At 34.7% G+C, this 12951-nt stretch overlaps 1 protein-coding gene across 1 annotated transcript in view; it reads right to left on the bottom strand.

Annotated features, from left to right (window-relative positions):
• Nucleotides 1-851: 851 nt before the first annotated feature.
• Nucleotides 852-12951, bottom strand: part of LOC131573266 (guanine nucleotide-binding protein G(q) subunit alpha-like) — a 112282-nt gene continuing 100182 nt past the window's right edge. The window contains exons 6-7 of the mRNA XM_058827052.1: nt 7498-7651; nt 852-3851 (exon numbers count right to left, since the gene is read on the bottom strand). Of these exons, the coding sequence (XP_058683035.1) occupies nt 3661-3851; nt 7498-7651 (345 nt within the window). The 3' untranslated portion in view covers nt 852-3660. The remainder of the gene's footprint in view (nt 3852-7497; nt 7652-12951) is intronic.

Below are 12951 nucleotides of genomic sequence, written 5' to 3'. Positions count from 1 at the left end.
GGCAGTATGATTAAAAAGTACAGTCCAAACACCTTGACAATCAAAAGAGACTGAATTATAAAAAGTAAACTGCCCTTATAGCTGCATCATCCTACATCTGTAAGGACAGTGCCAGCTAATTCGTGAAAAAGGCAAGTTCCAGGTTTCTGTAAAACACGTATTACAGCTTTCTTGTGCTAGTGAACATTTAGAATACACAGGTTCCCAAGACATTTTCCTTCCCTCCTCCCCCATTTATAACATTCAAAGAAAACACATCATTTTGGCAAAGTTAAAAGGGTTTCCATCTGGATGTTTTTGCCTTCAGCTTCATGTTAGAGGCACAAACTTCTGGACTTGAGCACTATAAGGCGTAATAGAAACCACAAATTAAAACAACAGCAACACCACCACCACCACAATGGAATATACTACAAGTGGGAACAGCTGTGTTACTTAAAAAGAAAATGTTTTGTAAACTGTCATATTGCAATGCTGTGTTAGGTGATTCATGTAAAGCTTGCCTTGGCATGCTGAGTATTTTTTTTTCCAGAACATGCTCAAATGATCTAAACATTGCCACAGGTTCAACTCACCTAAAAAATACCAGAAAATAGCCCAGTGGCACACACTCTTGAAAACTTTTGCAATCACAATATAACTATAAAGCATGAGTAAACTTTTGTTTTGTTTTTATACAAAACTTGGAACCACATTTCCTTCTCCCCCACCCAATATTCCATAAGAAAAAAAAAATTTAAAAATCCCAAACTTCTGTTAGACACCACTGTCTGGTGTGGCTTTTTGTTTGGTTGTGGTTTTTTTTTCTTCTCCACACCCCCCCCCCCCCCTTTTATTTTTTATTCTTTTATTTTTTTTCTTTTTTTTTTTAAATTTTTTTTCCCTTCCTTTTTTGGCTACAGTTCCATTTATAGCACTGAATCCAATGCAGACAATGTATTCCCAGGCAATAAGAAAGGGATATTATCAACAGTGGAACTGTGAAAACAGAAGCTTTGTTGCACTTATATTATGATCAGGACCATTTTTAAGCTGTATTAAGAAAGAGTCACTGCTCTGATCCCCTATTCAGAATGTCAGTGTCACTTTTTATAATCTAGATCTACTTGCTTTAGCTTCATTAAATAAAGCACTTCAACTGTTTAAAATCATTAACAATAGTGACCTTTTGGTTGTTGTTTTTATACCTAAGGTTTCCACAATTTCTGAAAAACTGATCTGATGTTTCGCATTTTATCATGGTATTTTTAGGGCAACAATACATCTGCATTAGCACTTACATACAATGGTTTGAAATATCTCTGAATTTACTTTTCCAATAAAGCTATTAGAAAAGTGAAAGTAACCTAATGTGAATCAGTCAAATAAAAATTATATTTCAAGCTTATGTTCCAATATGAGATATAATGGCATACGTTATTCCAATAGGATTTTTTTCAACAGCTGTATAAAGCCCTGACAAGATTTGAGCATTGCTTTGAATGTGAATCATCTCTGTCTTGGTGTCTCCAATTTACTTCTACTCAGGAATGTGCAAATGATTTTATACAGCACGATGCTAGTACCGCTCTGTACTATAGTATTTCGTTTTGTAAATAAAAACAACAACAAATCCCTAGTCAGAAATAAACTGACAAAATTTACATTCTTCTCTCTTAAAAAAGTAAATAAAATAACATTATTTAAAATGTGAATTAGCTATAAGACATACAATACAATTACATAGATACATATCAATACAGCACAATCAATTTGCCAAAAATTAATGATTACAAAGCCAATATGGATGCTGCCATATATATATATATATATATATGTATGTACAATGACTTTAGCATTCATAATTGCACTATACCTACAACCAGTTTTAAATTACAAGGTGTTTTAAGAGGGAGCAAAAAATAGCAACTGTTCTTATTATTTTGGATTTGGGCAGGTTAAGGATGAAAAACATCTCATTAGTATTTATTGTTAACTTTGGTAATCAACTAATAAGCCATTCTTTTTTCCACCTCCCATTTGCTGCTACATGGCAGCCATTTTTGTGTTAAGTGCACTCTAGTGCCAGTTGGCATTATAGATAATCAATCCAATTACATGTCTGTACTCTAGAGTTTTCTTCCTAGCAATCATGCACCTGGTCAAAAAACACCTTTCAACCTAAGCTGCAGAATAAAGGCTCATCAATGTGTGCTGCACTTTTGTTGTTAAAAAATTGCACATTTAAATTTCAAGAATGATTTTCTCACTGCTTCATTTACATTTATAAATCTGCTGTAAAGAACATTGAGAGAGGCTATTTTGCACAAAAGCCTATCAAATGCCTGTGAATCAATTAACAATCAACCTTATCAAAAAAGGTTCCTGAACATGATCTCTCATCAATAACTTCTTGTAATACAACTGAAGGTGCCTTGACATTATTCAGAAAAAAATCTCATGTCATAAGTGACAAAATGAGAGATCTCAACTGTCTTCAAATTACTAGACTACATGTGGGTGCATGGTACACCTCATAGCATATTCACTTACAGGTTGGTTTTGGTATTAGAAAACGGTACACTTTCTAAAAAAGGGAACATATGAGCTCAAACTGTGTGTGTTAATAACTTGGCAGTTGATTCAATCAGGTCAGTTCCCAACCCATCCATTTGGCATTTCAATCAGTATCTTATGTTTCAAACGCATTGGTTTTATAAAAAGCCAGATTTGGCAACATGAATTTTGTATAATAAAAATAATTTTTCTACTGTGGAAAAAGAACACTTAAAAAAGCTCTAACTTAAGAAAAAACACCCCACACAACTGAGAAAAACACTGTTTCAGGCTATAGCCACTGGGGAAACTGTAGTGTCTATGATTTTTCTATTTGGCATTTGTGAACAAAAGAAGAGAGAAAAAAATGGCACATGGCAATTAAAAAGAGGTTGTAACATATTCCACGGATATCCCAGATTGTGTCTTAATTACCTCATTACTGTCTTCTTTGCACCTTTCTTAACTGTAAAACTATGGTTAAATTAATTATCCTTAGACAACTGTAATTCTGCTTTGCAATCCCAATATTCTAGTCTCAGAAGTGAAGACAGAATGAAGACACCCATGTAAAGAATTTAAAAATCACAGTATCAATACTTTTTGATCCTTCAAAGAAAGTACATACTGTAAAATTAGAATGACTGATGACTTAAACTGTTATGATAGTGTTTTACTGATCAGATCACTCAACAGAAAATATTTCACCCAGGAATGGAACTCGGAGAAAAAAAAAGGCCATTGTACCTTTTAAAAGATAAGAGGAGTAGGAAAGGAGGAGAAGAGAAAGGGTTAGAGAAAGAGGAAACCAGCTCAATTTTGCTTCAACAGCAAAAAACTGCCATCCTTTGTAAATTAACAACTGAGAATTTGAAACACACTGAGTCACAAGGTTTTGCCTAAAAAATGAGGAAATGTGCTGTGAATGTACTTCAGCATCTTTTGTTTTTCCTCCATGTATTTTAAATAAAATCATAATATTAACTACAAACTCTGTGGACGTTCACAGAGTCCAGGCCAGCAATAAATTAGTATTATGCAAATTGTTTTCACAGATTATAATACAGTCCCTCTTGTGTATCTTCAATCATGGAAAGTTGGTTTTTGAGGATCCCCCAGGTACAGTTAAACCAGGTTGTACTCCTTCAGGTTTAACTGTAGGATTGTGTCCTTGACAGCAGCAAAGACGAAGCGGATGTTCTCTGTGTCTGTAGCACATGTGAAGTGAGAGTAGATAATTTTGTCACTGTCTGGATTCAGGTCTACAAACATCTTCAGGATGAACTCTCGTGCTGCCTGTGCATCCCGCTGTGGTCCTGTAAGAAGAGAAATTCAGATTTCTTAAAGTCAATTTTGTATTTCTACTTCTTTAAAAGAAATTAAGGAAGGCTTAGTCTCTGATCCCCATGCAAGAGAAGATGGGAAACCTTTTACTAATCAATAGCATATCATATACCAGCTGCATTCCTTGTGGTAGGAACTATTAAAAATAAAGATGGATGGACATTTCAGTAGTTCACTAAGTCAGAGCTGCTCTTTTGTTGCCGACTATCTTCTTTCTTCACCAAGATAGATCACTTGTTTTAGAACAGGTGATTTATAAATGCACAGAATGAAAATAAAAAAAAATTAGCTTTATAATTAAATCTTTAAAAACTTAGTAGAAATGGCAAATGGTCAGTCTAAACCTACTATATTTAAATTATACTTTAGTTATTTTAGCACTGCAAGATTTACTAGCTCTATGTGGATTTTAATAGGAAGCACAGTGGAATTATACCCTGAACTGGGTCTGACACTGTCATCAATAAAACTTCATTTACTTTTAGTGATAAAAAAATACACAGCTGCTCTCCAGCTGAAACTGTTGCCTGCAAAAGGTTCATGTTCTAACCGATCAGTTGGTATCTAAATTATGTATGTTAATGATCCTATCAGACCTAAATAAAAATTGTAACTCTCAGAAGGACGGAGTCAATCTAAGCAAACTACATTTTCAGCTTAAAAGATCACAGAAGATAAAGTAATTACTTCCAGCCTGGAACAGTGAGGATTCATTTATGTTCACAGCCAAATGAACAGTGCAGAAGCAAGAACATAAGCCACATGCTGGTGAATCCTGTTCCACTATTTTAGTGCTGCCACCAGAAGTCATTGTTCCCTTGCTCTTCTGCTTCTGAAACATGGGTTTCCACAGAACACACAATTTCTCTGCTGTTGCCTCCTCCTATTCTCTTCTTCAGTCCTGTTGTTACACAGAAATATAAATACCAGCACCCAGCTGTTATGTGCAACTGTCCTTCAGTAATTATAAAATCAGTAGTTTGGTGCCCAGCAGATGACCACAGATTTCAACAAGTGAATGGAAGACCTAATTTTCAAGCTTAAAATTTGTAACACTTCAAATTTGAGTAACTAAAATTTAGGGAGGGAATATATGGAAGAGAAAGCACATACTTTCTGGTGTGCTGCAAATCTATGCAGGGAGGAGTAAACTTTGGCAATACATGAATGTATACATGGAACAGATGTATGTATATGCACATACATACACAGATGACATATTTTCTGAGATTTAGGGATGTAACCAGATAATAAGCTCTGTGAGGCAGGACAGAGGACTGTCCAACACATTTCTGTTTTTCTGCTTCATTTAGAAGCACCAGCTTCTAAAACACAAGTGGCTCTAGCCTTTAGCTTGGTTACCAGTCTCTACAGATGAAGGGCAGCAATATTAGGCCTCACAATATCACATACATATATGATTATTTGTGAAGAAAATTCTTGGGCTTCCAAAGACAACGATTTCCTCAAAACGAATCACTTTGTTTTTTAAGTGGTTTCTTAGAATTTTGTGAAATGGTTTCTCAATAGCACAGTTAGTTTTCTCAAAATCTATTAGCCTATTCAGAGAGATACTTGAATTTTCACACTTCTATTCTTATTTAAACTTTTATCTGACTGAGGTTCAAGCACAGAAAAATATGACCCCAGGAACTTAAACAAATTGAATCAATTAATGTTAAATTTAGATGGCCAAGTGGTTCTGATCTAAGTAAGACACTTCGAAAAGAACTACCATATGAGTAAGTAGCTTTCTTGTCCACTGCTAACTAATCAACAGTTTTCAACATCTGGCTCTATATGATACCATGAAGATCTATTTAATTGCTACACTGGTATTTTTCTCTTCTTTTCCTCCCAACTATAGCCTCTGTATTTGCCCTCTGTCCCTCTCCCAGCCTGCGGCTCAGTAGTCTAGTACTAGCATGCAAAGCCTGTCTTCACGTGATAAACTGACCTAGGAGCAAGGCTCAGCCTCCCTCTCAAAGCTCTTCCTAATGCACTGTGCAGCAGAACTCCTTCATTTAATCTGTCCAATTTGCCACCCTGGCCAGCATTTCTCACCCCTAGGCTACATTCTCCCTTCTGAAAGTGAGAGAAGCAATCCAGCTGAAAAATAACTATTTCTGATACCCTCCTCAGATCTCCCACATCCCCAGTGTACTGGGACAGAAAAGGTGACCACACCTTGACCTCTGCAAGGCACAGACCCCACCCTGCCTCCAGAAGTAATCAAATCGAACTGTAACTTTGTCTCTGGAGTTAGGTCCTACAAGATCTGCAGCATTAAGAAACAAACAATTCTCAAAGACTTGCAGGTCTTCACTCCCACATCCCTGATAGTCCATATTTTTTTTCCCTCACCAATGGCAAACAACAAGAGACTCAAAGTTTCTCTGAACTAAGTGTCCGAATTTTGTCTATTTTTTTTTTTTTTTTCTGGACAAGCATTTTACACAGGGTTTGTTAACATTTGAGAGGAGGTAACAGAGGTGACCACAGGGTCTACTCACCTTTGGGATGTCATCCAGTTCCACATTACTTTGTTACACAAAGTAAATTCAAAAGAACATTTTAAGTATATTTATTTAAGTATATTATATTATATATTTAAGTATATAGAATAAGTATATTTCTATTCAACTGACAGTTTTCTTCTGTATGTTACTATGAAACTATATTTACACTGACTCATAAATAATATGATCTGATCCTGCAGGCTTTATACTGTTCTCTTCCTCTTTAACAGAAAACTAGAAGTAAATTTTTCCCATTATTACTTTCCATAATCAAACATGAGAGTTTTAATCTTTCTCTCAGCTTCCCAGTCAGCTATTCCTTCCTGGTGGTTCAAAATTGTTTTTCTTTTTAAAAAATAGGCAATTTAGTTCTTTACACCTCTTATTGTATCAGTTTGATTTTTCTCTGTTACCAAGGCCTCCTCTACTCAGTTACCTTAAAATACTTAACTTTTCCTCTCATGAGAACTTCCTGAAAGTACACCTTTAGTAGAAACACTTATCCAGCCCAAAATAATAATCTTTTTTTTTTTTTTTTTTTAAGGACAAACACATTAACTTCACGTAATTAATGTAAAATTAAAACACAGTTTAAAAAAGAACAATAAAAGGGTGCAAGGGATGGTTTCTTGTTTCTCTGAGTGTTCCAGAAAGCTCATGACATTTCTCTGTAGGTATTCAATATATTTGCTTGTATAAAAGCAAACCTCAAAACACCAAAAATATAGAAGACTGTTGAAGAATTGAAAAATGTGTTTCTACTTATTTTTAACTCATGTATTTCAATTTAAACCCTCACCCTAAATTATGAAAAATAACAGAATGTGGTTCACTACTAATATGACAATACTCATCCAGAAGTCAACAATTTCCCAATGAAAGTTCTCCTGTCCTACCCACAAGTCATTACAGTATAAAACAAAATCTCAGCAGTCCAAAAATTCCATGTAAGTTTCAACCACATTTTACAATTTTTTAGTATTTTTTAAAATTAATATACCAAAGGATCTATCTCTCTAGCATTTGGAACAAAGGCTAGCACAATTTACCAGTACTACAGTGTAAACAAGTCATAAAGCTCTGATGCCATTATACTTACCATCATACTCTGGAAAATAATCAACTAGATGGGAGTACATAATTTTCTCCTCTAGTAGATCTTTTTTATTTAAGAACAGAATAACTGATGAGTTCTGGAACCACGGATACGTGATAATTGTCCTAAAGAGTGCTTTGCTTTCTTCCATTCGATTCTGGAATAAAAGAGAGAGCAGGATTTTGGTGGTCATGAGATTTTTTTTTTTAAACACTCATGCATTTTCATTCAATTTGGTGAAAGTATCCATTTCCCATTTTGCACTTTCATACTAATATATAAGATCCAATTAATTAAATTAAAAGTAATAAGCAAGCAGTAAATTAAATATTCAGGCATTTTTCTTTTGCAAATTCAGCTAGTTAAGCCTAAGTATTCTTTAAAACTTTAGTCATGAACATGAAAATGGTAACACGTACATTTGCAAAGTCTGAATATGCACAGTTACAATCAGCCAACACACTGGTCATTACTGAAATGCAAGTCATTCATGGTAGAGACACATACAACAACACAAGACAACCAATTGAAGTTTTAAGAACACTATTTATTTTACATGCCTTTCCAAATTTTGAAAAGAGTTCAGCAATTCTTAGAGATCAGCTTAAAATAATTTTATGTAAATTTAAATCCTGAGAATATTCTGTCAACCAAAAAACCAAAGATTTATGAAAGAATTTTAAAAAAATAGTGAATTGTTAACCTTGTTTCTAGCATTGTTTCCAGATGAAGAATTGTTTACACCTGGTGGACTAATATAATGCTTATTGTTCAGAGCCTATGGAACAACACAATGCTTATTCTGTAGGAAGAAAAACTGAAAGCAACTAGCCAGCCCAGTTACACTAACTTTTAGCAGTTCATCAGGCAGTCGGCTATGACTTTGGGGTTGCTAACCACCAAACTTTGATGGTTTGGTAACCATCAAAGAGACCCCCAGGACAAAAGAATGCATGTGCAGAGGTAGGGGGAACAAATGTCAAGGATTTTGGGGAAATTATTATCATATGTATGTTGGTTCTGGGACAATCAATGACTATGTATGTAACACACAGTATATAAACAGAAAATGTCCTGTACTCAGCATGCACAATATTTGGAGGAGCTACCCCCTCATGCATCTGGCCGAATAAAGAATGCCTGCTTCTTAATGCTACATTGGGGCTGAGGAGTTTTATTTTTACTGATTTTTGGTAACAACGTCATTGAATTAGCCTTTAACTCCGTAGCTACTCGTGAAACCACTTTGCATTATAGCTGAAATACCTGCAAAGCCTACAGTTATTTCTATTAGTAACACTCTTTTGTCATTGTAGAATAATGTTATAATTCAATTAGTTCTGAACTGTTAGGCTGAATTGATTTGGTTAATGCAGAGCCAGAGCAAATACAATTTGAAACACAGGAACTAACTTACTCCTTTTTTTATTATTATTATTTAAAGCTGCAGCCCCCTTAAAAAGACTGTTTCACCACCAAACAGGACTCCAGAGAACAACAAGAACATGAATCCTGCAGATTCTGATGTTGCTGAGCCATATAACGATTTGTCAGATAACTCAAGACAGTTTTGCTGCAAATGTACATTTACTTCCATTAATTTGTCTTTTAGAGAGGCCAACATAAACATGAATGGGAACTTTAAAGACCCAAGACAAACATAAAATAAAAAAGGAAAATAAAATCAAAATAGTAAACTAATTCAATTTTGTAGTAGAAGTCAATTATTTGGTCTGTTAAACTTTATTGCATGTTGCTGTGCTGCATGAAAATAAATAGCTGAACTTATATATTGAGAAACTAATGCAGAGTAATACAACATTTGCTTTCATGCAGTCAGATCTCATGACCCATTGACTTCAACAGTGCCAGGATTTCACTCTGAAAGGAAAGAAACACTAATGTCAACATAGCTGAGCGTAAAACTTAACTCCCTAGACGAATTGTTAATAAGAGGTATTTTCTTCTCACCATTCTATATAGACTTCTCTCTTAACAAGACCTTAAGAAAAGGCAGTGGGAACTACCTAGCAGAGTTAGTTCTATGCTTCACCTTGAAAAGTTCAATTCCATGGAACACTTGCAACTCCAGAAATACTTAGTGCTAGTGTTACAAAGTATTAGTATTACTAATATTAGTGTCTTCTTCAATAGACTAAACAAGCTTAGGTCTCACACTGTTTTCACAGGACATTGGCTCTGGGCCTGTCATGCTTTTCCTAACAGATTAGGTGACCATGAAATTGTATTTATAAATCCTTTACAAATTATTTCAAAGGGAAATCAAAGCAAATTGTGCAAGGATGGTGAACTGACATTTTGATGTGCTGTCATTTATAAGTGTAGTCTGCAAATGTTTTGTAGGGATTAAAAGACAGCCTAGAGATTTTTAAGTAATTTTTATCTGCCTATATAAAGAAATACAAGTCCTCAGTTTGCCATAACAGATTAAAATGCTATAATAGTTTCATTATTTTATTTTACTATGATTGATTGATTAAGAAAAAAATATGAAGTGATTAATTTTTGACTAATCAACCTCTGCTTAACTTTCTGCTGTCTCTTGTTTATTGAATTACAAAGGGCAATTCAACTTTTATGGATGTCACAGCAGATAAAAACAATTTTTATACCAGAGTTAATTCCTCCAACAATACTGCTTATTATCCTCTAAAATTTGTCATAAACTGGTTTTCTGTTCTTAATGATAGCTTGCTCCTTTGCATGCTCACTCTTTTGCTTTATTAAATATATGTGCCATAATATTTTTAATCAGTTTAATTAATCACAAGATGATATGGTTGAACTACTGTTCTGAGAAGAACTTATATTTAACAGGATGCACTACTTCTTGTGTAAAATACAGTTTCATTTTACAGTATTTTTACTGGAAGTAGGGATAAGATAACAAAGAACATAGGAGGAGTCCAGCATTGGGGATCTGACCTATCTGACCTTCTGTAGATGCAACATGGAGGAAGCTTTGCCAAAAAAAGCAAGATAGTGTGGCTCTTCAAAAAAACCCCAATCAAAACAAACAAGCAAACAAACAAAAACCAACAAAAAGCCCCACCAAAAACCAAACCAGCAATAATGGGGAGCAGGCAATATTTAATTGTTTGTTAAAGTACTTTATCTCCTTTTATGAGCAGCTCTATTTCAACAAAATGTTTCCAGAAAAACCTTCTTTTAGCTTCAACAAAAAATGCTGCTTGAAACTTGAGTAAGTAACATACAGAAATGTGCAGCTGGATCTTGCTCAAGGCTTTCTCAGTAGCTGACAGGCAATGCCAGCAGCGAAGCCAACCGTCAATAGCAATCCCTGTTCAAAAGCAGCAACAGTTCATCATAGCCTCCCTGGCTTGGCACATAGATAATAAGCAGGAGGATTATTTTTTCCACATCCCTAAACATCTGCTGGCCCAGGCAACTTCCCTGCTCAGCTTTTGTCTGCAGCCAATCCCAAACTGCATAAAAACATATAGATATCACTAACAGTTCCTCTATTTTTCTTCTTAGAATATACAGATGCCAATGTAAAATTCTCCATCTTCCATACAACATGACAGAGTTGTCAGTCCAATGTAAAAACACCATTATGTAAACAGAGTAAGAAATACAGCAGACACATTCCAACAGTTAATTTGTTAACTATAAACAGGTTACATAATCTTAGACAAAGTTATCCTAATATTCAAATAATTATAAAGAGAACACATTGTACTTACTAATGAATCACATGACTGTCCAATTTTATGACTAGAAACATGTTTTTATGAAACAAAAATAAAATGGAATTTCTTTCTATCATGTACCTCTTATATAAAAGATTTTATGGAAAGTTTTTGCATAACTGTTAAGCTTTAACACAACTACACGCAGAAGTATCAACCACGTTTTCCCACACTTTTATCCAAATGCAAACTTAGTCTTCCTTAAGTTTTAATGAATTAAAAAGGGGTATACTTCCTCCAATTTTATTTTTATACGTACACTTTGAATTTTCCTACTAAAATGGTGATTTCTAGTTTGGCTATAAATACTGAAATTCTCTTTGCTATCTGTTGCTCTGGAAAAATGTAATTACTCCTGCAATTAGAGAAATAACACAACTGGGACAATTTATAAGCACTCAATTGTCAGATCCTGAAGAACATCTGCAAGAGTGCTAAAACAGTATTCAAGAGCTGTATCAGCTGGTACCCAGTGAAGGGAAAGCAGCATTTCCCAGCTAACAAGCAGTGCTTTGACAGAAAACACGTAGTAAAATAATCCGAAACAACAGAGAAGCTCTAGTGGAGTTTCACCCATTATGGTCTTAATGATTATCTAGAGCGGCATCTAGTGGGCATACTGTAACTCACATACTGAATGAAAAATGTTGTAATTACTTTTCTCTTAAAAAATTGTTAGCAATTTAAGCATTGTCTGTTAAAAATTACTATTTCACAGATTCCGAGGAACTACATTTTGTTGGAATGCAGTGAGAGAGAAGGTGGCAAGGAGGTAAACAGGTACTTTTTAGTGAACAACTTGTTCTGTGCATGTAACTTATGTATGATGGCAAAAATGCTTATTTGAGTCAGAGGGCATTCAGAGATGACAACTGCAGAAAATGAGACACTGACTCAAGAGAGCTTCAGAAAAAGCAGTGTTCATGTTTCAGAAGGTTAGTGTCACTGTAATGGACTATTATTTTGGCTGACAAAACCCTTCACTGTGAATTTTTTTTATGTACAAATCTATATTAACTTGGAATGTCTCCATTATCCAACTAAGACTTCCAACAATTATTTTCATAGAAGCAATGTCAAGCTGTACAGAAAGACCTACAGTGTATTTCTTGTCCAAAAATTTAATGAAGCTGCCACGCGAAAGCTGGGAAATAGTAGAGGAAATGAGGAAGTGGGAGGTAAGTGCAGAGTTCTCCACTATGTAAAAAAAATAAATGCAGTATCAAAATTGGAAGTGCTTTGCATTTTTGCAAGCAGTATGAAGTATAATCTTGTAGCTCTACTACTGTAGCTAGTCATCTAAGTAAAAACTGCAATGGTTGTAACAAATATTTTGATGAGTAACAGAACTGCAATCAGAGGCCATTTCAAACAAAGCTCAGCAATAATTCCTTTATTTTGTTCACTGTCTTCAATCTTTCTGTAAACTAACCTGAAAAAAATCACTTTCTGGTAGAGGTTTGGGAAGACATCTCTATAGGTAAGAACTGCGTTTTTTAATCACCTGGAAGAAGAACTCTCAACTCTCCAACAAACTGAATTTTCAGAACTGCACTTGAAAATACATGGCAACTTTATGTACCCAGCAGACACACAGATTAAGCGACAGCTGAAATCCATCAAATCAACACGTTCAACAACCATAAAAAAAGAGAAAAAAAAAATACTGCCCAAAACAAAAATAGCCTATACAGTAGTCATAAAACATGGTTCAAGTATTGCT

The sequence above is a fragment of the Poecile atricapillus genome, chromosome Z, assembly GCF_030490865.1.
Source record: "Poecile atricapillus isolate bPoeAtr1 chromosome Z, bPoeAtr1.hap1, whole genome shotgun sequence".
NCBI classification, from domain to species: Eukaryota; Metazoa; Chordata; class Aves; order Passeriformes; family Paridae; genus Poecile; species Poecile atricapillus.
The sequence above is the reverse complement of the archived record's forward strand: the minus strand, read 5'-3'. Positions and strand labels throughout refer to the sequence as shown.